This window comes from Vigna umbellata, chromosome 1 (assembly GCF_029865625.1).
Source record: "Vigna umbellata cultivar VRB3 chromosome 1, Vumbellata_1.0, whole genome shotgun sequence".
Lineage (NCBI taxonomy): Eukaryota > Viridiplantae > Streptophyta > Magnoliopsida > Fabales > Fabaceae > Vigna > Vigna umbellata.
The window spans coordinates 7,142,535-7,169,808 of NC_142165.1; the positions used below are offsets into that span (position 1 = coordinate 7,142,535).

At 39.0% G+C, this 27,274-nt stretch overlaps 1 protein-coding gene across 2 annotated transcripts; it reads left to right on the forward strand.

The window, feature by feature from the left end:
- Positions 1-9,197: 9,197 nt before the first annotated feature.
- Positions 9,198-27,069, forward strand: LOC148204493 (proteinaceous RNase P 2-like). Of its 2 annotated transcripts, XM_088092839.1 has the most exons (6): positions 9,198-10,241; positions 10,542-10,643; positions 10,783-10,958; positions 11,441-11,561; positions 12,047-12,115; positions 26,866-27,069. In XM_088092839.1, the coding sequence occupies exons 1-6, from the start codon at positions 9,333-9,335 to the stop codon at positions 26,881-26,883; spliced, it is 1,395 nt and encodes a 464-aa protein (XP_087948965.1). In that variant the 5' UTR covers positions 9,198-9,332; the 3' UTR covers positions 26,884-27,069. The 2 variants fall into 2 exon arrangements, with proteins under 2 accessions (XP_087948965.1, XP_087948962.1); XM_088092836.1 differs by lacking the exon at positions 26,866-27,069 and having other exon boundaries at positions 12,047-12,650.
- Positions 27,070-27,274: the final 205 nt, after the last annotated feature.

Sequence of the window (27,274 nt, forward strand, 5' to 3'; positions counted from 1 at the left end):
TTTTATTACATATCTAAAATTTTGTTCTTTTTAATCAAGGTTCTTATTTAAAAATTATTTATTTTTGTTCAATCGTTATTTTGCTGGGTGAAGTTGACGTGTTTATGTCCGGTTAGTTTATTGCGTTTAATTTAAAAAAGTCAATAAAGTCAATGTCGCGGACTAGGAGCAGTCCACGTCAAACGACATCGTTTAAGCCTAACGTAAGCAATTCAATTTCAGAGGACAATTTTCTAACCTCGAGTAGAGTTGCAGCCACTGAAGAGGTAGTAATTGCGGAGCAGAAATTTTAAAAAATATTACATGATTATTATTTTAATATTTTAAAGATTACTTTAAGAAGTAACAATATATTTTATGTTTGTAATAATTATTTTTATTATAAAGCTAATTAAATTCAATTTTAATATTTTCTGTTTTAAAAAATAAATACAATTTGCTAAAAATATAAATAATTATTAAGTGGGAATCACAAATTAAGAATAATTCTAAATCAAATATTAATAACCCTTTAATTTAATAAACAAAGAAAATTAATAGTTTTATATTTCGAATTTAAAAAACAAAACTTATGCTACCCATGTATTTGACATGTAATAAAAAATAAAAATAAAAATAAAAACAAAAACACAGGATCAAACCAATATCAAAGAAATACAAAAGAAACTACCTAAAAACTATATTTAATATTTTTACAATATAAAACACTTATAACACTTTTTTTTAACAGTTTTATAAAGTGTATTGGAAAATTAATAAAAAATAATAGTTGTCAATAATAATAAACTCTTAACATGAAAAGAAAATTCTATTGTATATTTCTATATATAACAATAAGAGTACAGAATAAACTAAGCTTGTTTTTCATCATCGAAAAAATTTACTATCATAATTTATATTTATTTTAATGTTTTCCAATCCCGTTTACTATCATAATCGCTCCTATTACTCACTCTCACTCGCCAATTCTCATTCGTGGCCGTGCTCACATCGGCGCACCGAATGGAGTTTGCGCCGCTCCCTCGTCGCCGCGAGTCTCTGGTGGCGGAGTTTAAGCGCGTGGCGGTGGAGAATAGGCGATGGTGGTGGTGGCATAATATAACTGTCATTTCTTGTGGACCGAGTTTGACACAGAAGACGCAGAAGAGGATAACGAGAAGTAGACTCAACTATTCAGAATGAATGGTTTCATTCCTTCACCCGTTTTTCAAATGGGCCCGCAAGCCCGTACATATTCTCAGACGAGCCCTTTTCTTACGAAACCTATGTCATCGATTATTTTCCAACTTTATATAAATTAGAATAATTATTTTAATTAATATATATCCATGATCTATAATTTATATCTATCATTCTATAATTATTAATAAAGAAAATTTATATTTTATAATAGTTTTTTAATATACCAATTTTACTTTTTCAACGTAACCTATTTTATTCATTTCATTATTTATAAAAAATACTTACAATAACTACTAATTATATTCAAATAGATTATAATTATAAGATTATAAAATTTAATAAAAGATACTTATTTAAATAATTAAATTCTTATAACTTCAATTAATAGCTTTTTAATTGTATTTTTTAGGCTTAATTACCTACTTAGTCCCCATGTTCGGAGGTAATTTGCTGTTTAGTACCCGGTTTAAAAATGTAGGCATTTGATACCTATGTTTTGAAATTTGTATCAATTGAATCCTACCCACTTAACGCCGTTATAAATCTAACGTTTTTTCTGACTGTGTATGTGATTTGTGGACGAGCGGTTATGGACGAGCGTTCGCTTCGTTGGACGACCGTCCTCTTCTGCCTGACTGGGCGTTCGCTTCGCTGGACGAGCGTCCTCTTCTGCCTGACTGGGCGTTCGCTTCGCTGGACGAGCGTCCTCTTCTGCCTCGCTAGATCAGCGTCCTCTTCGCTGGACGATCGTCCTCGTCGCTCGTCCACAAACGCTCGTCCACAAATCACATACACAGTCAGAAAAACGTTAGATTTATAACGGCGTTAAGTGAGTAGGATTCAATTGATACAAATTTCAAAACATAGGTATCAAATGCCTACATTTTTAAAATCGGGTACTAAACAGCAAATTACCTCCAAACATGGGGACTAAGTAGGTAATTAAGCCTATTTTTTATTATAAAAAAAATACTATGTCAACATCTTGTTTCAGTTATAGGTTCCATCTTACGTCCCCATAAATCCATGAAACCCCAAAATCAAGTCATGAACGTCCCCTATACATGCAAGCTTTAAGATCAGAAACAAGAATACTAGCAATTGATAGAAAAGGCATATATATAATCAAATCATTCAACAAATACACAAGAATTCAGAGGCTACAACTATCCCCAACAAGATGGGTTTGGTTCTCCATTTCCATGGAGAACCCTAAAGCTTACAAACATGGAAGATGGAAAAAGAAGGAGACCCAAAGGAAGAGGAGGAGATGTTCCCACAAGCTCCTCGCGCCCTCCATGAGCTCCAGACGTGAAATCGCGCCTCCAAAGAACCAAAGACCAAAACCCCTTCGCGTTTTAGGGTTAAATAAGCTCAATCTGACACATCAGCAAAAGTCGCGCCCGGCGCCCTCTCTGTCGCGCCCGGGCGCGAACCTCTCTGGGCGAGCAGCCTCCTCTCTATGGGCGAGCGTCCACTGAGCCTCCTCTCTGGACGAGCGTCCACTTCTCGCTGGCCGAGCGTCCACTGAGCCTCCTCTCTGGACAAGCGTCCTCTTCTCGTTGAGCGAGCGTTATCTCGTGCGTCCACACTGGACGAGCGTCCACTTCTCTCTGAGCGAGCGTCCACTGCGCGTCCACATTGGGCGAGCATCCTCTTCTCGTTGGGCGAGCGTCCTCTCGTGCGTCCACAGGGCGAGCGTCCTCTTCTCGCTGGACGAGCGTCCTCTCGTGCGTCCACACTGGACGAGCAGTCGTTCGCTGGTCGACGAGCGCCGCTTGCTGGGCGACGAGCGTTTCTGCGTGCTTACTTCTTATGGTTGGTTCAGCTCTATACATTGTTGGAGACTCTTCCAAGCTCATTATTAGCTACAAAATAAGGGATTATCGATGAAAGTACATTAAAGTAGCCAAAAGCACAATTATTTAGAAAACAACACAAAAGAAGAGGATTTAACAAGTTATAAGTTAGAAAGAAGTTGATTTTGCTACTAAATTGATGCTTAGATAATGGTAAAAATTAGCATTATCAAAGAGCTCCTCCACATCTGACATAAGCCTCCATCGTCCAGACCGTCACATGCACCACAATTGTCATCACCAATGTCATCGCATTTGGGCTTTCCTGCTCCATCTTCTTCTCTAGGGAAGACAACTTCTTTGTCGTTTTCCATCTCCCATTAAAGTCTTAGTGGTTTATCCTTCTCCATCGTCAACTTTGTTCTTGTTATGTCGTGTGATGCGTTCAGGGACAAGATGTTGATTGGTTTCACAGACGACACTTCTCTCTGCTTCCTTTTCTTATATTCTGAATCAAAATTTAAGTTTAAATCCCATATTAGATAGAAATGAGAAAAGAAAACACTTTATAAAGATAAAAGACTCGTTAACTCATCTCTTTAAGATCATGGTAGAAAGTGATGTCAATCCCTTGTATAATTAGACAGACATTATCCTTTTACCTACCTTTTTTTCTTTCATTGATTGTTGTGTTGTTAAAAATGTGTGTTGGCAGTGATTGAAATGAAGAACCCCCAATTTTTCTAGTGTATATCACAGTTTTGTGTGAACAATGTGATGATGAAGAAAGTGAATATTTGAATCAAAATTTATGGTCTACATTTGTTTAAAGTTTATTGTAAGACGATTTTCAATTTTACATAATAGTATATGGATCAGAAACATACTTAATTTTATTTAACTTCTTTACTATGGAATATTATCTCTAACTTTAAAATAAATTAGAGATTATGACAGGCAAGTGAAAAAAAAATCTATACCTTTCATAAATTAGCTAAAAAAAGAATTGTAAAGAAGAGAGAGAATTGCAAGTAGATAAAAGAGGAAAACTCTAATATCATTAACTATATTTTGCTCTTGATAATATTTTACATTCTTTTATAAAATATAAAGATGAAATTGGTACATATTTTGAAAAAGGAAAGAAATAGAATTTTAATTAATAGTTTGAAAAGAAAACACAATTAATCCATTTTTTCTAATTAAAGTGTAATTATACTTACCATACAAGTTTTAGTTACCATTTCATTAATTTAATACATTTACTATATTAAACATATATAGGTATGTCTTTTAAAGACTTTAGATTATATTCTTAAATTAATTAAATACATCTCTATGTTATAATTTAATATTTTTTTAAAAAAATTAATGAACATTAACCAAAATTACTTTAATGATTATAGATGTTACCTTTGGCAATTTTAAAATCTTGTTGATTAGTGTACCGACAGGTCCTCCCAACATAGACCGAGCGAGCGGTTAACACAATGCCTCCCACCAAGGTCACAATCAAGACCGGGTGTCCAAACTAACATGTACCGACCGGTACTCCCCAGACATAAACCGAACGTCCACCCAGGTCGACCGCCAAGACCGAGCGTCCAAGTTAACGATGCCCGACCACACATGAACCGAGTGACCCTCCAAAGACGTTCGGTTCATGAATGAACCGAACGTCCAGCCAAGATGCAATCAGGACCGAGTGTCCACCATTCAGGAATCGAACGTCCGCGCAAGATTGCAATCAGGACCGAGCATCCAGCCACACATGATTTTATTAGTTTATTCTTTATTTTAGAAATATTTTAATAATTTAATTTAAATGTTATGATTTATTATTTTTGAATATATTTTTAATGTATTTTAATAATGTAAGGAAAATGAAGAAGTAAGAAACAGATGAGGAGAAGTGAAACGAAGAAGACAAATGGAGTTGTAGAGTAAAACTGAAGACAAATTGTTAAACGGAATTGAGAGGTGAAAAGATTGAGTGCAGGGAGTAAAGTAGGAGAACTAGGTTTGAAATAAATTAAAATGGTATAAGTAAAAAATTTTAATTTAAGGATATAATTGGTGTCAACACTCAATTTTGTCCGGGTTGTAAAAAAATTCTTTTTTTTATTGGTTATTTATTATTTTCCTTTTTATTATTTTACCTTTTTGTTTTATTCTATTTTTATGTATTTAGATTTTTTGTTTTTAATTCAATTTCTATTTTTCTTATCTTCAATTTTGTTTTAATAGAGTTAATAATTAAAAAATTAAAAAAATAAAATTAAAACTGAAAACAATTAAAAAATAAAATAAAAATTAAAAAAAAAAGGAAAAAATGAAAAAACGTGGGAATTGGCGTATGGGAGGCGTGTCTCAGCAGGGGGGACCAGGTGGTTAAGAGAATATTTCCCAAGATCTTGGGGGGAACAAGGTGGTGAGCGGAGGAGATTTTCCAAGGATTTTTTGAGCAGAATTTTGTGGGATCAGAGAGAGAAAAAAAGGAAAAAGGGTGCACACGAGAAACCATCATCTGGGATCATCACCCAGAGTCATCATCGGCACTGGCACCGGCAAGAGGAGGTCACCGGATACGCAGCTAGCAGAAGCAGCAGCCATAGCAGCAGGTAGGGCTTTTGTTCACTTGTACATTCAGATTCATCATATATGCTTACTGCATAAGCTCCATTCACCCCATCTCGCCAGCCCATACACCATTATCACGGAATCATCTATCCCACTCATGCTCATATGCACACTACGCACTCGTCGTTTCCGATACCAAATGGACAAGATTCAATCAACATTAAAATCAATCAATAAACAATAAAGATTAGGAGAGGCAGAGAGGAAAAGTGGTGTTGCGGAGAGCATTTGGCATTCGAGAAAATCCTCGAATGGGGAAGAAGAAGAGTGGCGTTGATGGCACCGGTGAGGTTAGGGGCGCGACGGCGTTGAGTCCCGGCAGCCCAAGATGTTGAAAGGGAATCTGGTGGCCGTGGAGATGAACGCAGAGGAAGACCCTCCCTGAAAATCGCCGTTTTCGAAGTGAGAAAGGTGGAGCAGTGGCGTCGTGGCTGGTGGTGGTTCTGGTGGCGCGAGTTGCCGCCGGCGAGACCAAGGTTGTTCTGGGCGAGGTGATGGTGGCCGGTTATGACGGAGGTGGCGGGGAGTCATGGTGCTGAGTAGGAGATCTTGGATCTCTGGAGAAGGCACAAGCCGGCGTGAATGAGTGGGAATGAGGGTGAACCTCCTGAACCCCTAGAAAATTCTAGGTTAGAAGCATTGGACTGGGCCAAGCCCAGAAATGAACGTACGTCCGGGAACATTCAGCCTTTTTTTTGACCGTTCGTTCAACGTTCCAAATGAACGAGCGCTCGTTATCCAAACGAGCGAACGCTCGTCATCCGTAAGCCTTTTTGAGCGTTCGTTTCTCACCCATGAACGATCGTTATCTAAACGAGCGAACGCTCGTTAACCTTAAGCTTTTTTTGAGCGTTCGTTTACCACCAACGAGCGCTCGTTATCTAAACGAGCGAGCGCTCGTTAACCTTGAGCCTTTTTGACCGTTCGTTCAACGTTCCAAATGAACGAGCGCTCGTTATCCAAAAGAGCGAACGCTCATTATCCAAACGAGCGAACGTTCGCCTTTTTGACCGTTCGTTCAACATTCTCATCAAACGAGCGAACGCTCGTCATCCGTAAGCCTTTTTGAGCGTTCGTTTCTCACCCATGAACGATCGTTATCTAAACGAGCGAGCGCTCGTTAACCTTGAGCCTTTTTGACCGTTCGTTCAACGTTCCAAATGAACGAGCGCTCTTTATCCAAAAGAGCGAACGCTCATTATCCAAACGAGCGAACGCTCGCCTTTTTGACCGTTCGTTCAACATTCTCATCAAACGAGCGAACGCTCGTTATCCTTAAGCTTTTTGACCGTTCGTTCAAACCTTCTCACCAACGAGCGCTAGTTATCCAAACGAGCGAACGCTCGTTATCCTTAAGCTTTTTGACCGTTCGTTCAAATTTTCTCCCTGAAGAGCGCTCGAACGAGCGTTCGTTTCCGAACCAATGAACGTTCGTTACTCAGCTTCAATTTCTCAACGTCCGTTCGTCATGCCTTCAACGAGCGTTCGTTATTGAGCCTTCGTTCTCAACGTCCGTTCGTCATATCTCTTGACGAACGCTCGTCATTCGGTCACATTTCTAAACGTCCGTCCGTTATGTTCCCCAATGGACGTTCGTCCTCTTCCCCAACGAACGTTCGTTCTTTACCTAACGAACGCTCGTTATTCTGAATCTCTTCCCAGCGTCCGTTCAGCCTCTCAATTTTCTTTTGTTTATTTATTTTTTCTTTATTGTCTTATTTTATTTTGTTCTATTTATTTATTTTAGACATTTACTTATCCTAAAATATATATTTAATAATACAATATTGATAGTTTAAATAAAAATAAATTTCAAAAAATATGTTTTAAAGGTTTAAGCACACGTGTGACCGCTCGCGTCGTCCTTGTGCTAAAAACCTTCTCTTCTCCTTAAATAAATTTCAAAAAATATGTTTTAAAGGTTTAAGCACACGTGTGACCGCTCGCGTCGTCCTTGTGCTAAAAACCTTCTCTTCTCCTTAAATAAATTTACAAAAATATGTTTTAAAGGTTTAAGCACACGTGTGACCGCTCGCGTCGTCCTTGTGCTAAAAACCTTCTCTTCTCCTTAAATAAATTTCAAAAAATATGTTTTAAAGGTTTAGGCACACGTGTGACCGCTCGCGTCGTCCTTGTGCTAAAAACCTTCTCTTCTCCTTAAATAAATTTACAAAAATATGTTTTAAAGGTTTAAGCACACGTGTGACCGCTCGCGTCGTCCTTGTGCTAAAAACCTTTTTCTTCTTCCTTAAATAAATTTACAAAAGAAATACGTTTTGAAGGTTAAGCACACGTGTGGCCGCTCGCGTCGTCCTTGTGCTAAAAACCTTTTCTTTTCTTAAATAAAATTTCAAAAATACGTTTAAAGGTTGAACACTCGTGTGATCGTTCGCATCGTCCTAGTGTTCAATACTTTTCTCTCTTATTTACGTAATATTAAACGAGGGTATGAGTGCTCGTGCGATCGTCCGCATCAGCCTAGCACTCAATACTCTCAAGTTTTTCTAAATAAGTAAATAATGGTATGTGTGCTCGTGCGATCGTCCGCATCAGCCTAGCACTCAATACTCTCAAGTCTTCCTAAATAAGTAAATAACGGTATGAGTGCTCGTGTGATCGTTCGCATCGGCCTAGTGCTTAATATCGTTATCTCTCTTTTCAAAAATAATTAAAAATATTTAAATATCATTTTAAAGGTATGAGTACTCGTGCGACCGTTCGCGTCGGCCTAGTACTCATTACCTTCTTTTTCTCGAAAATATTAAAAACATAAAAATCTCCAAAAATTAAAAACATTTGTTTTTCAAACAAACAAACAGTCTTTCAGCTAGAACTACGTAACCCTGATTTCTCATTTTGAATGAGAATACGTAGGAGCAAGGTCAATCCTTGTCGGGCCCAAAAAAACTAAAAAATATGTTTTGTTTATTTAGAATTTTATTTTAGGGGATAATTAAACATTTTAAAAAAAAACCACATCATATTCGTGCATTTAGTTAAAGGTACTGCCTTAGGGCAGGCGTTGTGGGGGTGCTAACACCTTCCCCACGCGTAACCGACTCCCGAACCCAATCTTTGGTTTTCGTGGACCGTGCTTTATCGTTTTGAGGTTTTTCCATAGTTTTCCATAATAAACTATGGTGGCGACTCCAAATCTCTTTTTAAAACCCGTTTCTTTTTTTGGATCGTCGTCCCGTCGCGATTCCGGTTGCGACAGATGGCGACTCCGCTGGGGACTTTGTTTTTAGAGAGTCAAGCCATTTAACTATATGTGCGAATTCAATGTGGTTTTTCTTTATGTTTTACTTCCCTTTTTCTTTATCTATCTTTGATATTTGAATAATCGCATGTGAGTAAATAACTGCTGAATATTGAACCCTAGGGTAGACAATATGTTTATATCTGCCTGGGAATTTTTCTGGTTGTTTTGCAGGTGAGGGTTTGGGTAATTGGAATTAAAAAAAATTGGGGAGGTGGAGGGAGAAAGGTGTGGTGGTGGAGGGAGCAACACCCCTAACTTCTCGAAGTAACAAACAAAGGAGTTGTAGTTTTTCTTACGCACCAAAGACAAGCCCATGGGTTAAGGGTCCAATTGTGAGTAACTGCCATCTCTTTGGAACGAACGAACCCAAGAAAAAACCGCCATCTAGGGTTTTAAACTAAACCCTGCAACTGTTAATCCTTGGACCAATTTCTCAGTCTTGCGCTTCGATGGAGAATCCAAAGAAGAAGAAGAAAACCAGTCAAAATCCTGAGGCAAAGTTCCAATTTGAGCTCAACTCATGTTCCAAGGCTAAGGACATGCGAGGCGCCATATCCCTCTATGACGACGCCGTTTTGAACAATACGCGCCTCAACCAACACCACTTCAATGCCCTCTTCTACCTCTGCTTTAACTCCATCGTCGACGACTTGCTCAAAACCACCGCACTCGATTACGGTTTCCGCACCTTCCGCCACATGTCCTCTCTCGGCGTCGTTCCCAATGAGGCCTCCGTCACTGCCGTTGCGCGCCTCGCTGCGGCCAAGGGTGACGCCGATTATGCCTTCGAGTTGGTGAAGGGCATGGGCAAGTACAACAACGCTACCCCGAGGCTGCGAACCTACGATCCTGCGTTGTTCTATTTTTGTGAAATGCTAGACGCGGATAAGGCCTACGAAGTGGAGGAGCACATGAATGGCGTTGGGGTGAGTTTGGAGGAGGCGGAACTCGCCGCACTTTTGAAGATGAGTGCGCGGAGTGGTAGAGCGGACAAGGTGTATGAGTATTTGCATAAGCTTAGAAGCTGTGTGAGGTGTGTTAGTGAGTCCACTACGGTGGTTGTTGAGGAGTGGTTTTGTGGTGCCAAGGCCTCTGAGGTTGGTGAGGTGGAATTTGATGTGGGGCAGGTCAAAGAAGGGGTTTTGCGGAATGGGGGAGGGTGGCATGGTCAGGGATGGACTGGTAAAGGGGATTGGGCCGTCAGCAGAACGAGTGTTGGTGCCGATGGACATTGTTGTTGTTGTGGGGAGCAATTGGTTTGTGTTGATATTGATGATTCGGAGACGGAGATGTTTGCAAGGTCTGTTGCTGGCTTGGCCTTGGAACGAGAGGTCAAGGCCAATTTTAGTGAATTTCAGGTGTTGTTGATATCTCCATTCATTGCAATGCAACACAATTTTAAATGACATGAATGATGATATATTATTGTTAGAGTTTAGTTTGTGTGCTAGGTAGGTATCAATCAGGAATCTTGATAGGTATGACTTTTTAGGGGTGTTATTGTTAAAGTCAACAATCTTAATATGCATGACAATTTGTGATTGGATTACTTTCGTATACAAACCCTTCGCAATATTGCTGCATCCATTATTTACTCTTGATATTTTTAGTCTAGCTATAATAGCTTGGTTTTGATACTTCTGGTTGATCCCTTACAGGCCTGGCTTGAAAAGCATGACTCTTATGAAGCTATAGTGGATGGAGCAAATGTTGGGCTCTACAAACAAAATTTTGCTGATGGTGGATTTAGCATTTCTCAGGTTGTATTCCTAAGTTATAGAGTTCCTTTAATTTTATTGTCTGAACAAGTTATGTATGTCTATTGCTCTTGCTTGATAATTTTGCTTGATTGCTTTTGCAGCTAATTGTGTTTGTTTTGTTGATTTTGTAATAGTGCAGCTTGATTGTGTTGTAAAAGAACTTTACAATCAGAGTGAGAATAAATGGCCGCTCGTTGTGCTGCACAATAAGTGCCTAAGAGGGCTAATGGAAAATCCTTCTACCAGGAAACTGGTAGAGGAGTGGATGAATAATGGTGCACTGTATACAACTCCTAATGGGTCCAATGATGATTGGTAAATTTCCAAATAAATGTCCTAAACATTGCATTTGCTTTTCACTGTTAATCTTTGGACAACCATATCGTTTCTTGTTCTGTTTGACTCTTTATTTAAAACTTGAATTTATCATGTTATCTATGCAATATGTATAATCTTGTGTGGGACTTAATTCACATTCGATGTCCCGTATATGATATGTTTCTGCATTAGACAGCTGAAGCTCTTGGTAAAACCAAAGTGGACGTAGACTTGAATAACTGAGAAGGTCTAAATGAAAGCTAAACTTTTTAAGTACTAAAATGTAAACGATTTTAACTTTTGGAGGTTCAAATATTTAATAGTTAATTTAGTCAAAATTCTTTGTTGTGTTTTTCATGAATATGTTATAACATTTTTATTTTCTGTTTGGCACTGATTCATATGTATTTTTAAAATTTAGTTTCAATCTGTTAAGTTTAATAACCCATTTACTTATATATTAATCTTTTGGGTTGCAGGTATTGGCTGTTTGCAACAGTAAAACTTAGGTGTTTGCTTGTGACAAATGATGAAATGCGAGATCACATATTTGAACTCATAGGAAGTAACTTTTTTAACCAGCGGAAAGAAAGACATCAGGTAAGTTATTCATTTTTCTAGCTTTACTTACTTTAGCAATATACGAGTGAGTTGTTGCCTATTCACAATTTAAAATTGGTCTTCTATGGGATCTTTTTCCCTATAAATTTAATTTAAAATTTTATTATATCTGTGTCATGTTTGGGCACTTTTTTGAAATTGATTACTCCTAAGGTTAGTTCAGGAGATTTTTCATTTTGATATTATGTTTTGTGTTAATTAAATTTTATTGTACCTGTTTTATGTGGGATTGGGATTTTTTCGGGAAGGGTGTGTAGTTTTTGTGAAAAAAAGGTGATGCATAATTTTTAATTGTTTGTTATTCCCTTTAGGACATTTTCCTATGTTTGACATAGGAGTAGTTGATTCCGTTTCGAGCTGTTAAGGTTCTTATGCGTATAGTTCAACATGTGATATGTAGGTTATTCAAGATTTATATGGCTTACCCTTCTTTTTCTTTACTAGTTATCTTGTTTTCTTTATAGGTTCACTACACTTTTATGAAAGGAAACCTAAAGCTTCAGATGCCTCCATCATATTCATTGGTTATCCAGGTAATGTTGGAGTGGCCACTCTACTACTGTTCCTTCTGGGATGCGCTTGCATTTTGTTCTGTCTGACAACTTAGTAGTTTTGATCTTTTGGTATTCGAGGGGAGATGGTAGGAAGTTAGGACTTAGGGACCCAAGATTGAGGACTGAGGGTAAAGGGATTCTATTGTGTTCTGTCAGTATAAGCTTCAAAACATAAACGAATCACAGACGAAGGAAAAAACATAAGTGTAAAAGGGGCTGCTTTACTTTTCTGGAGCACAGCTCCTGCAGAGAATACAGCTATACTGCAATGCCCTCTGCTTTAGATGAAGAAGAGAATAATCAAAACCCACCTCTCTCATTTAGCAAACTTCCCCTAAATAATTATTTTAATTCCTCTATACCTTCTGAACGGGACTCAATAACTAGTTCCCAGTGCCACCTCAATCATTTTCATTGGTGTTTGTGTATATCTTCTTACTATTTGGCCTGAGACAATTATTCTGGTTATTAACAAGAGATTTGTATTGTCATTTAATAAAGTGATGATTCAGTATATTCTTTTTAAACTTTTTTTACCTCTAATGTTCATGAAGTTGTGCAAGCAACTTTGATCTCTGTCCTTCAGGGATCAGAGTGAGATCCTTTTTGTGATGACAATTGTATGTCTCCTACAATTGGTGTGGATGCAGATAAGTTATTCTTAATTAGTTTGATCTCCAAAATATCGACATTTGTGCAAATAGTAATGCTTAATATATATTTTGTTTGCATTTTTGTTTGTTCATTTCTTAAGCATGGTATGCTTTCATTGTATTTATTGTTTTAGGAATCGGAAAAAGGTTATTGGCAATGAAAAAGGTTATTGTTGATACCCCTCTGCTTATCAAAAAGTAATCCAATCACAAATTGTCATGCATATTAAGTTTGTTGACTTTAACAATAACACCCCTAAAAAGTCATACCTATCAAGATTCCTAATTGATACCTACCTAGCACATAAACTAAACTCTAACAATAATATATCATCATTCATGTCATTTAAAATTGTGTTGCATTGCAATGAATGGAGATATCAACAACACCTGAAATTCACTAAAATTGGCCTTGACCTCTCGTTGCAAAGCCAAGCCAACAACAGACCCTGCAAACTTCTCCGTCTCCGAATCATCAATATCAACACAAACCAATTGTGATGGACGAGCACCCGAGAAGATGACGATAGAGGCTGTGCGAGCACGATTCAGACTCCTCGAAGCTTCTCCGACGAGTGACAACGCAGCGGAATGGAGAGGAAACACTAGATTGAATGGGAAAACTGAGGACGGACAATAAGAACCCTAAGATCTAGGGTTTAATCTGTGGAAAACCTAAAGACCGAAGGAAAACGCGAATCGAACCGATTAAGCGGTGGAAAAGAGAAATGGAACTGATTAATCGATTGAAGTTGAAGATTGAACAGTGGAAAATGGTTTAAATGGTGAGAAATGGAGAACGATCGGTGGAAATCGAAGGAAATGGTGGAAGAAGATGGATCTGTGAGGAAAAAGAAGATTACCATTATGGAAACAATGGATCTTGACGAAGAGAGCTCTCGAGAGAGAGTGAGATGCTCTAGGATGAGCAAGGGATGCGCGAGAATGAAATGCACAAAGAAGTGGTGCGTGTCTGATGCGCGAGAGAGAATGACAGTGATGTGGAATGAAGGAGCTGACGCGTGCAATTATAGCTGCTGCGGCACACCACGCAGAGGAAATGGATTGGTGTAGAAGCAACGTCGTGGAGGAAAAAGAAATATGTGGAGCACAGTGGAAATCAAGGAAAATGAAAATGAAAGGCAGTGTGCAAGAAAGGTGGCTAGAGGAAGTCTTTAGACTCTCTAGCATGTGGCTGGTTTAATCCTTTTCGACATCCCTATTTATGTACGAATGTCCCAATTGGGTCCTCGTTTTTTAAAGTGTATCAAAATGGTCCTTAATTTTGAAAATTGATATCAATTGAGTCATTTTCGTTAAGTTGGCTGGACGGCGTTAAAAAAATTGATGAGTGGATGCTGAGATGACGAACGGACGCTCGTCCACCAGCGAACGAACGCTCGTTCATCAGCGAACGAACGCTCGTCGACCACCGAACGAACGGTCGTCCAGTGTGGAACGAACGCTCGTCCAGCAGTAAGAGGTCGACGATCGTTCGTTCTCTGGTGGACGAGCGTTCGTTCTCTGGTGGACGAGCGTTCGTTCGCTGGTGGACGTTCGTTCGTTCGTCATCTCAACATCCACTCATCAATTTTTTTAACGCCGTCCAGCCAACTTAACGGAAAGGACTCAATTGATATCAATTTTCAAAATTAAGGACCATTTTGATACACTTTAAAAAACGAGGACCCAATTGAGACATTCGTACATAAATAGGGATGTCGAAAAGGATTAAACCCATGTGGCTAGAGAATTATTTTTGATGCTCAGAAAATTAAATTCTCATTAAACTCAAAAGTACCAAGAGAGGAGCTGGTAACCCATGCTAAAGGTAAAAAAAGAGAACTACGTCAAGTAGGGTTCCCTCATACCTTCCCTCTTAAAAAAAAATTTATCCTCAAATTTGGCAATTGCCTTATGAAGAAGCTCCACACAATCTTTAGGAGCATGGCCATCTTGGACTGACCTTATTCTTTTATATTCACTTTTTCTTCCTCCTGGATCAAACTCAAATCTGCAGTAAACATCAAATATATTTTCAATTCATATCAATCCAAGAAAGAATTTTTCTATAAAAACAAAGAAATAAGGATTTCTATATCTTTTTTTTTAGTCTTAGTAAATTTTAGAAGTCCAAATTCACTTTTGTCTTGAGTTATTTCTTTCCTTAAAGATAAAAATAACTCAAGATATGAATTGTCATATTTTGAAAAGGTTTGCATGAAATATGAGATGACAATTTGTTTTGAAGAGAAGTTAAAAATTGAAAAGTAATCAATTATTGAAAAAGAATTAAAGGTTTGGAAACTTTTCCCTTTAGATTCCGTGGTCTTTCAATCAGTAACAATTTCTCCTTTTCTTTCTCTCTCTTTCTTACCTTTCTCTCTTTTCTTCTTCTTTTCTCTCTTTTTCTTTTCTCTCTTCTTTTCTTTTATCTTCTTCTCTTTCTTTTCTTCTTCTCTTCTTAATTCCTCTCTTCTCTTTTCTTGTTTTTTTCTCTCTCTCTCTTCTCTTCTTCTTTCCTTTCTTCCTTTTCTTTTCTCTCAATCTCTCTTTCTCTTTTCTTATCCTTGATCTTTTTAAGTCTTGCCCTAAATTCTAATTCTCTACGAAGAAACCCATGATCATTTAAACTCTCAAGAAATAATTTTCCATCTACAATGTAGTCCCTAATTAGTTCTAGGTTTCTTTTAATACTTAAAAGCACAAACTTTCCTCTCATGCAAGCTTTTAAATCATGCCAATCACGTATGGAAGACTTTCTACCTTTCGATATTATCTTTCATCCCACCACTCACTTGCATGCTCTTCTAACTTAAAGAGATATATACTAAGAACATAATATTCACTCTCTTCATAAAACCAAGGATTTATTTTATCAATTTCTTTTTCCCAAGCTAGGTATGTTAATGCACCTATGTCTTTACACAAGGATGGAAGATTGCTAGCTTGTTTAAACATTTCATCAACATTAGCTAACCTAGAAGACCTATGTGAACTATAAGAAGACATCTTTGTTTTTAAAAGTTTTCTTAATCTAAAGGGTTCAAAACTTTCACTTAGACAAGTCCCAGACAAGAGAGTTGAGCTAAAGAGCTGCTTAAGTACCAAGTCTTACGTTGCCATAAATGTTTTAGGCTACTAACTAATTACCCCTTAAACTAAAATCACCTTTAAAATCAAAGGACACAACTCAAAATAAAAAAACAAACATCAATAATTAATCACAATTAAAAGACTAGACTCTCGGACTATAATGTGATAAGGCTTAGAGTTTAATCCCTTTTAGCCTAAATCACCCCTAAACGTAAAACACAAAGCAAATCAATATTAAAGTTCAAACAATCAAGAAAAGTTGCCAAGAGTTGAAAGAGCACCAAGGACTTCCAAATACTTGGACTTTTTAAAAGGCCTTTTACAAACAAAAATGAAACTAAAAGAAAGCTAGCCTATCATCCTATTACACATCAAATGGAACAAAAAAAATATAAAACATGCACGCTGCCACGGTCTGGTACTGGTTCAGCTACAGTCCACTTTTGATGCCAAGTCCTTGTGCTAAAATACGTACACTGATGTTGCTGTTTCGGGCAGCTTTGGCCCCCTTTTCTAGCTTCTGGATTCCACTCTCTTTGGATCTGATTCACCACTCCTGCAAAACAGTATATAACATGTGGATTAGGGAACCTGATGCAAACAAATTACAAGAAGAGATACACAACAATTTCAAGTCTTCCCTTTAGTTCAGAAGATAGCTGCTAGCCTGCTCCAACTACACTTTTGCTCAATTTTGTTGCTTCTTGACAGCTTCTGAAATCAATGCTTTTGAATCTCCTGGCCAGTATAATCTTCCCTTTCTCTTGGCTGCACAACCTTTCCAAGCTTTCCACTAAGATTCTGCTGCTGCTCAATTAATGGTCTCAACTTATACTGCACAAACAATTCCAACTAAATCAGCAGATTAAACAATTCTAATCCCAACGATTGCAAGCCATACAAAACAATTTAAGGATATCAAAAGCAGTTTGAGATAAAAGAACTCCTTCAGTTCAGATGGCTGCTACTGGTTGCTCAAGCTATACTCATGCTCATTCTAAACTAATCTCAACTTCTATTGGACACCCTGCACTGGTTCATTTCTGCATACAAAATCAAACCCAAATCCAGCAAAGACAAATAGGAATGGACATTAACCAGATGCAATGGGTGTAATTCAAAACTGAACTAAACTGATTTAAACAACCATTCAATTCTAATTTAAAATCTGATAAATCCAATGGGTAAAAAGAATGATGTGCTTAATTCAACCAGGAAGTCAGAATTGGAAATTAAGTGCTTTAGTCACTTCTTAAAAAAATGGAATGATGCTTTGACAGTTAAAACAAGTTCATGCACAAGCCTAATTACTCCAAGCAAATCAATTCATGCATAAATCTGTCCATGAAATCCTAACTAGGTGGCATGCAAGGGTATGCAATCAATCAATCTGAAAAAAAAAAACTGAAAGCTGCATGTGATTAATACCAAGAAACTATTTTCTATATGCATTTGGAAAAAATGATCTTAACAAAGAAAGAGTGATGGTGCTAATAAGGACTCAACAGATTTCAACAATTGTAAGCAAACCATGAAATCAGTAATCACATTCAGACATATAATATCTCAATGATTTCAGCAAACAGTTTATAAGCCAAAATGAATGCAATGTTAGTTTAAGCAAATCACAGCTGCTCCAATCTAATTGATCCAATTTCTTTTCCTGCACAATGAACGATCACAAACAGTTAGATTAACAATGAATTCTCTATTTCAAAGTGCCAAGGAATTAGGCTAAATTAGCCTCACGAAACTCACAACACTCAGGCTTCTCTTTGAAAACTTAAAGCACTCAAAATGGAAAGATTTGGAAGGGAGATTCTCCCTTGGCAGTACATAGCTTGAGAGTCTTTCAGACCACCACCACCTAAGATGCTACCAAGCACACAAACCTTCTTTCAAATTCCAGAAACCAGAGTGTAACAACTTCTCAAACAGGCAAAGGCTAGGCAAGGCAAAGTGATATGCAGAACAGAGCAGGACAACCACAAAACAATGACAACAAAGCAGATCTATTGCTTAAGACAACTCTAGATCAGATGAATAAAGCAATTAAAGCTCAAATTAAGAACAGCAGATCAGAGTTCACACGTGAAAGACAAAACCAAGACAACCAACAATTGACAAACAAGAAACAGGGTAGTTAATAAAGGTACGCACAGCAAAATAGAGCCTAAGGAATAGAACTAGAAACAGATTAAAAACACAAGAAAATCACAGCAAGTTGAATCATACATGACCAAACAGATTTGCAACTGAAATAGAATAATGCATTGCCAATTGCTCTAAAATGTTCACTCTAATCCAATTATATGATGAATCAGAAAAAGGAGAGAAACATTAAGAGTGAAACTGTGTTGTGAATTGCACTTGCCACTTGACTCTTTATGTGGTTCAATCAATACTTCTTTTCTAATTGCTTTTTCTTTTTCAAATCACAAGAACTCATGCTTTTATACTTTCACTTTCTTTTGCTACAATTCACAACATATAATTTGACTCTATTTCAATTCAACTTCACAAGATATGAGTCATGATAGAAACAAATGATTCAACTCAAAAAAAAAAATATCCAAAAGAAAACAAGAGGCTAATCATTCTCAGCTACAATTATAGTTTCCATATCACTAGTTTAGGCTTCCTTGAGTGAACAAAAATTTATTCTCAATTGCAGAATTGATAGCAAAGTGAAAAAGTGAAAACAGTGAATGCACACTATGGATCACAAACTCAGAAGTTCAAACTAAATTCAATCACTGTTGTAAACAGTTTTAATGCAATTCTGCAGATTCATATACCTCAATAGATGCCAACGAAACAAAGACAATACTGGAAAAGAAATTGAATCAGAACTTGGCAAAGAATTTAAAACCAAGTATGAATGACTCACAAACTCTGCAAAGAAAAACCAGTTCGGTGTAGCTGGCCAAAATAGAGACTGATGCTGCTGTAAGCATCTTGCACCCAAGCTCAATGCAACATTTCATAGCTTAATTGGTGTGCATTTGCTATCCACAAGCAGATTCAACTTTCAGCTCACAGAATTTCAAAAGTGCAATACAATTACATGTAATGGACAACATCAAAAACTCAAGACAGCTTCAGATAAATGAAATGACATTAAAACTGCTGTTGAAGTCTGTCATCAAGCTCATTCAATTGAATGTCACTGCTTATGATGATAGACAGATCTTACTCAAAGCAAAAACTCAATTGAATCAGTTAAACTCAGATTTAATTAACAATTAAAAACAAAGCAACATGACATAGACAAAACAGAAATGGATTTAGAAAATAAAAGACTCAAACAAATTGGATTCACCGAATAAAATGATATAAGACTCAAAGCACAAAACAAGCAACCTTATCAGAATTTGGAAACCTAAACACATGAACACAAATTTCACTGAATGAAGGTGTACGAACAAAAGTTAAACATAAGACAGTAAAGAAATTAACTAACAACACGAAAATGAAAGAAATTAAACGCACAACGTTAAACCAGCACATGAATCAAGCAGCGGAATGGAAGAACAAACTCAGGATCAAGACAATAGAAAGATGTAATGAACAACGCATAAGTGAAGGAAACTCAGAATAGCGAAACAACACAAGACATCAAAGGAATCATAAAACAACGCGGAGAATGAACGAAAAAACACGACTCAAAATCAAATGAACGAAAAAACACGACTCAAAATCAAATGAACCCGACACAACTTACCTCTGAAGCGTGTTCAAACCTAAGCTCTGAATACCAACTGATGGACGAGCACCCGAGAAGATGACGATAGAGGCTGTGCGAGCACGATTCGGACTCCTCGAAGCACGAGTGACAACGCAGCGGAATGGAGAGGAAACGCGAGATTGAATGGGAAAACTGAGGGCGGACAATAAGAACCCTAAGATCTAGGGTTTAATCGGTGGAAAACCTAGAGACCGAAGGAAAACGTGAATCGGACCGATTAAGCGGTGGAAAAGAGAAATGGAACCGATTAATCGGTTGAAGTTGAAGATTGAACGGTGGAAAATGGTTTAAATGGTGAGAAATGGAGAACGATAGGTGGAAATCGAAGGAAATGATGGAAGAAGATGGATCTGTGAGGAAAAAGAAGATTACCGTTATGGAAACAATGGATCTTGACGAAGAGGGCTCTCGAGAGAGAGTGAGATGCTCTGGGATGAGCAAGGGATGCGCGAGAATGAAATGCACAAAGAGAATGACAGTGATGTGGAATGAAGGAGCTGACGCGTGCAATTGTAGCTGCTGCGGCGCGCCACGCAGAGGAAATGGATTGGTGTAGAAGCGACGTCGTGGAGGAAAAAGAAATATGTGTAGCACAGTGGAAATCTAGGAAAATGAAAATGGAAGGCAGTGTGCAAGGAAGGTGGCTAGAGGGAGTCTTTAGACTCTCTGACTTTCAAGAGAGAATTATTTTTGAATATCATAAAATTAAATTCTCATTAAGCTAAAAGTATCAATACAAGAGAGGAGTTGGGTATTTATAGTAACCCATGTTTCTTAAGAATTAAACTATAAAAGGTAAAAAAGGAGGACTACGTCAAGCAGGATTCCATCAAATTGCTCCCCACAACAACAACAATGTCCATCGACACCAACACTCGTTCTATTGACGGCCCAATCTCCTTTACCAATCCATCCCTGACCATGCCACCCTCCCCCATTCCGCAAAACCCCCTCTTTGACTTGCCCCACATCAAATTCCACCTCACCAACCTCAGAGGCCTTGGCACCACAAAACCACTCCTCAACAACCACCGTAGTGGACTCACTAACACACCTCACACAGCTTCTAAGCTTATGCAAATACTCATACACCTTGTCTGCTCTACCACTCCACGCACTCACCTTCAAAAGCGCGGTAAGTTCCGCCTCCTCCAAACTTATCCCAACGCCATTCATGTGCTCCTCCACCTCGTAGGCCTTATCCGCGTCTAGCATTTCACAGAAACAGAACAACGCAGGATCGTAGGTTCGCAGCCTCGGGGTAGCGTTGTTGTACTTGCCCATGCCCTTCACCAACTCGAAGGCATAATCGGCGTCACCCTTGGCCGCAGCGAGGCGCGCAACGGCAGTGACGGAGGCCTCATTGGGAACGACGCCGAGAGAGGACATGTGGCGGAAGGCGCGGAAATCGTAATCGAGTGCGGTGGTTTTGAGCAAGTCGTCGGCTACGGAGTTGGAGCAGAGGTAGAGAAGGGCATTGACGTGGTGTTGGTTGAGGCGCGTATTGTTCAAAACGGCGTCGTCATATAAGGATATGGCGCCTCGCAGGTCCTTAGCCTTGGAACATGAGTTAAGCTCATATTGGAACTTTACCTCAAGATTTTGACTGGTTTTCTTCTTCTTCTTTGGATTCTCCATCGAAGCGCAAGACTGAGAAATTGGTCCAAGGATTAACAGTTGTAGGGTTTAGTTTAAAACCCTAGATGGTGGTTTTTTCTTGGGTTCGTTCGTTCCAAAGAGATGGCAATTACTCACGATCGGACCCTTAACCCATGGGCTTGTCTTTGGTCCGTAAGAAAAAGTACAAGTCCTTTGTTTGTTACTTCGAGAAGTTAGGGGTGTTGCTGTAACATCCCAATTATATACGTCACACATATATAATAAAGACGTCGTCATGCATAATATAGGAAAGCAGTCAAGAGTTAATCAAGGATTACAGTCATCCTTAGAATAGTGCAAAATTTCCGACTAGAGTATTAGAATTTCTCCCTGGAAATTATGGGACAATTAAAAATTTAAACACTCAAAAGTTCTTCCAAATAATATGAGTCCTTGAAATAAAAGCTAGCAAATTTAAGCTGCAGCACTGCCGTCTCCATCAAGAGCTGTTCCCAAAGTATCCTCCCCGTCATCTGCTCCCATCCAAGTGGATGATCATCGCTAAAGAAACATACCCAAACAGCACACAACACAAACAATGCAAGGGTGAGCTAGATATAAAAAGCATGTTATATAATCTCACACGACATGCAAAAGTCATCCAAACATGGCAAACTGACATCACAAGACTTGTTACTTTATACCCCGACTTGTTGCTTTATAGACCGACTCGTCCGGACTAGAATGATTACCGAGCTATGGCGGGTCTTGCACTCGTGGTGGCTTTATGAAATTTGGGCACTCCCGCCCTGGCACTACCGCCTTGTGAAACTTGGGCACTACCGCCCGGTGGAACTCTGGGCACTACCGCCCGGCCACACGAGGTTAATCTGTTATCACTCACCTTGAATCATATGGAAGCATCCAAGACTAGGACCTCCTGCTACTCCTCACCACATGTTCAATCCTTTCTACATGAGAAGAAAGACCATTGGAGTTTCAGGATGACCCCCAAAACTGAGCTACCATGTAATCATTCTATACAACCCTAAAACACCACCATGTATCCTCTCCTTGAGGATCATGGAATTACGTCCATGAATCATACTGTTACTTTGAACCTTATCCCAAGTCATGAATAACCAGATACCCCCATAATATCACATTAAATCCAACATATCTCATACATTCACATAAATCACATCACAGTATATATTTTCCAAACATTTTGCACATACAATTCAAGAGAAAATGAACTTAAAACCCAACATTTACATAATACTATTTGGACGAACGTTATCTGCCGAACGGTATTGAACGAACGCTATTTACCAACAGGCCGAACGCTATTTCACCGAACACACTATTAGGCCGAACGCTGAGATTAATACTTAGGCCGAACGCTGGGATCAAGTACTTAGGCCGAACGCTATTTTACCGAACACCATATTGGATTTAAACACTATTAGGACGAACGCTAAGATTGATACTTAGGTCGAATGCTTGGATCGAATTCTTAGGCCGAACGCTATTTCCCCGAACACCATATTGGATTTAAACACTATTAGGACGAACGCTAAGATTGATACTTAGGCCGAACGTTGGGATCGAGTACTTAGGCCGAACGCTAAAACGCAAAACACCATGATGACCGAACACTCTAAGAACGAAAACTGTGAGATTAGATCATACAAGGCCGAACGCTCCAAACCGAACACCATATTACATAAAACACTATTAGGCCGAACGCTGTGAGATTAAATGCTACTGGGTCGAAAGTCAAAACACCGAACTTCATATTAGATTGAACACTATTTGCCGGACGCTAAAACAGAACTCCGCATTCAAATCGGATACTGCCTGGACGAACGTTAAGATCAAAGTCTTAGGCTCGACATTAGAATTCCCCACGCTATTAGACCGGATACCATTAGGTCGAACACCAAAAGAACGAACGCTAGGTTCGAAACTCATTTAACCGAATACTAAAAGAACGAACGCTACAATTTCTAATACACTAAGACGGAACGTTCATGATTCAACCTTACGAATATCAATTTACAACCGAACGTTCCAGATCTAAATTTAGGAATATGAATTTACGAATATCAATTTACAACCGAACGTTCACAAAGTCGGTCGTTCGGCCTCAACGCTCGACAATCAATGAGTACGAGCGTTCAAGCAGTCGACCGCTCGGCCTCGCCCTCTGAATTCGAACGCTCGACAATCAATGAGTACGAGCGTTCAAAGAGTCGACCACTCGGCCTCGCCCTCTGAATTCGAACGCTCGACAATCAATGAGTACGAGCGTTCAAAGGGTCGACCACTCGGCCTCGCCCTCTGAATTCGAACGCTCGACAATCAATGAGTACGAGCGTTCAAAGAGTCGACCACTCGGCCTCGCCCTCCGGATTCGAACGCTCGACAATCAATGAGTACGAGCGTTCAAACAGTCGACTGCTCGGCCTCGCCCTTTGGATTCAAATGCTCGACAATCCCTGTGTACGAGCGTCCAAGCTGTCGGCCGTTCGGCCAAAAAGGTGTTCAACCTTTAGGTTTCGACCGCTCGACAATCTCTATGAACGAGCGTTCAATAAGTCGGTCGTTCGGCCTCAACGCTCCACCATCAATGTCAACGAACGTTCACAAAGCCGGTCGCTCGACCATCAATGTCAACGAACGTTCACACAGTCAGTCGTCCGTCCTCCCTTCGGTCTCAACCACTCGGCCTCACATGTCACTCGGCTTCTACCGCTCGGCCATACATATCCTCACGTTTGGCCTCGGTCGTTCCAGCTTTTTGCCGTTCGTATCCGCCTCTTTTTGGCCCATCACACTCAACTGCTCGGTCATCCTTGGTTTAAAACGTTCAGTCCACACAGGAGCGACAACCAGAAACACAGCCTCCCTCAAACCCATAAGTCCTATAGTTACCGCGTCCATAAAACAGAACGGTTAACTCGGACTTGGGGGGCATGTTATGTAGTAAGATATTTACATAAAATATCTTAGACGGTTAAGTAACTAACCACATTTTTAGGTAAGGTGGTTATTTTTATTTGACTTATAAATACAATGACAGGGCAAAAGTCCAGGTACGTTCTCTTTATGCTCTAGAGACCCTAGACAGTATCATAATCACTCTCTTGAGAGCTGAGGCTCCATAATTCACATCTGACTTGAGCGTCGGAGTATCTTTGCAGGTACCTCCCCCTCCTTTGGCGAGTATGAACAACAACAATTGGAGAAGAGCAAGCGTCCCAGCAAGCGTCCCAGACAGCCAGGAGCAATAAAGACACACCGGACAAATGTACACCGAAACAATTATCATGAATATGAGAAGAGTCATGGTTGAGAGTGAAAGGAAATCAAGTGTCTTTATGGTCAATTTGGGCTATTTTAGAGGAAGTGAGGTAGGGATTTTGAGTAAATGAGGGCTGTAGTGTTCCTGGACTGTTTGGGCAGTCTAGACAATTCCATTGTGACTTGCTAGAAACATAAAAGTAGTCAAAAACATGTTCCAAGTAGTAGAATCAAATTTGGGTCCCTAAGTTGTTAAAGTTAGTGTTTTGGAGCTGAAAGTGAACTTTAATCACTTAAAAATGGTAGTAGAAATGCTTAGAATCATTTGGATAAGTTTAATTAAGTCTAAAACGAGAATTAAGAGTCTAAGAAGTTGAGAAAAGTGGTTAGAAATGGTCAAGGGAGGTTCTGCTACCATTCTGCAGAATTCTGCAGAATGCGAAAACTGACCGTTCGTCCTCGTCGGATTTGGACGATCGGTCATGCCATGTGCTGAGTGGCGTTCGGTCAAATGTTGGTTAACGTTCGTTCTTGGTAGTAGCGTTCGGTCATAATCATGCTTTGGCTTAGGAGTTTAGCGTTCGTCCTTGTCTGGAGAGCGTTCGGTCATTGGTTTAAATAACGATCGCTCAAGTTATGGTTTACAAACGATCGCTCAGGTGTTGGTTAGTAGCGTTCGTTCATTCGCTGGTTAGTAGTGTTCGGTCATGAAGAGCTAGCATTAACAGCGTTCGTCATGAAGAGCTAGCATTAACAGCAGTGTTGAATTCAATATGGTGTTCGGGTTTGAGCGTTCGGCAGAGTCTTAGATCTCACAGTGTTCGTCATGAAGAGCTAGCATTAACAGCGTTCGTCCCAATAGTGCTCGACTAAGGGTAACAACGCTCGGCCCAATAGTGCTCGACTAAGAGTAACAGCGTTCGTCCCAACAGTGTCCGTCCAATGGTTTATGACGTTCGTCCAAATAGTTAACTCGCACCTGCACTTTGCAGAATTTGTTTTCGATAGTTTTGGGGGTTCTGGATGTCCGTTTTGGACGTTCTCTAGGTCGTTTTGGGGGTTCTTGACCCTTCCAGAACTGTTGGTGATGGTTTCAAAGCTGTTTGAGTTACCTAAAAATGAGTATTAAAAGGATATAAAGAAAATGTGTTATGTGTACACTGTTTTGAGTTGTTTGATATATCTATTTGATATGGGAATGTTGGGTGATCTGTTTGAGATTGCAAATTGATATGAGAATGATGTTTGGATGGTTAAGTACTGTTGAAATCATGGTTGTATATGATTTGATTATAAGTTTCATGTTAAATGAAGAACTTGAATTGTTTACAATTTGGTATTGTGATGATTACGTGATGATGATATGATATGTGCGTTATGGTATGGTTGGATTGGTATTGTGAGGATTATTGGATATGTGTATTTTTGGCTGGTTGGTGTCATTAAATGAGTGGTGGATAGTAAGCGTTGTGGTTGCTGGCCCGGGGAAGCTCTATAGAGTGGTGGGAAGTAACCCTATACACGGGTGACGTGTGTAACCGCCCGGGGAATCTCTTACATTTATGTAAGAGTGATGAGGGTGACGTGGGGTACTAGTCCGGTGAAGCTCATTACAAATTTGATTGGTGTTGTGCTTGCGGGCCCGGGGAATCTCTTTAGGCGAGTGATGAGGGCTATACTTGCACTTGTCCGGGGAAGCTCTTGATTAGAGTGATGGAGGGTGACTTGTGTACTTGCTCGGGGAATCTCCCTATAGAGTGATGGGAAGCAGCACTACACATTAGGGTAATGTGTAACGGCCCGGGGAAGCTCTGAAAAGAGTGATGGGAGTGACGCTAATACATATTGGGGTATGTATTTTGATTCGTCTGTAATATTGGTGGATGTAGTCTGATTTATTTTGTAATACGTATTGGTGTATGCATTCTAATTTGATATTTTGATACATATTGGAATAGGTTTAATCATTCACTAAGTCCCTATTTTCGCATGGAATCTCAATTTCGTCCCTTTCTTTCTGAAAATATCAATTGGGTCCCAATTTTAAAATTGGGACCCAATTGATATTTTCAGAAAGAAAGGGACGAAATTGAGATTCCATGCGAAAATAGGGACTTAGTGAATGATTAAATTTATTGGAATATGCATATGGTTGAAGCATAATTCGTACTCGGGTATATAGTTTGATCTGGTTAAGGTGTGGATGATAGCATGTTATTATGAGTATATTTATGATGTATAAGAATTGTATTTTTGTTAGCTCACCCTTGCTTGTTTGTGCATGTGAATGCGATGATCGTATAATGCGTGATGTTATACAAGAGCAGATGTTATTACAGATGTGATGGCTGATGCTTCTGAACATGCATAAAGGATGAAAGAGAGATGGGATAGAGGACTTGGGAATGTATTTTAATATTTTATTCGATCCTGACTATTTGAACATTTTATTTTCGGAATAATCGGTTTGTAATAAATAACGTACTATTTTTCCATTGAGGTTGAATATTAAAAACTTGAATTTTTACTTACGTGTTTTTACGGAAAAATTAGTCGGCGTAACACCAAATTTCGGGGTGTTACATATAACCAATTTCATCTCCTCTCTATCAATTTACTAAAGTCAATCCACTAAAACACTCTAGCCCTAATCCCTTAGGTGAAAGAGCCTAGGTTTTCCTTATCAAACTCCAATCCCTTGGACAATCTAACAAGCAAACCCGCATTAAAGAGCTA

Coding starts and splice junctions, on each gene's coding strand:
- LOC148204493 (XM_088092836.1), top strand. CDS start 9,333: ATGGAGAATCCAAAGAAGAAGAAGAAAACCAGTCAAAATCCTGAGGCA. Junction 10,959..11,440: donor AATGGGTCCAATGATGATTG/GTAAATTTCCAA, acceptor TTTGGGTTGCAG/GTATTGGCTGTTTGCAACAG. Junction 11,562..12,046: donor AGCGGAAAGAAAGACATCAG/GTAAGTTATTCA, acceptor TTTTCTTTATAG/GTTCACTACACTTTTATGAA.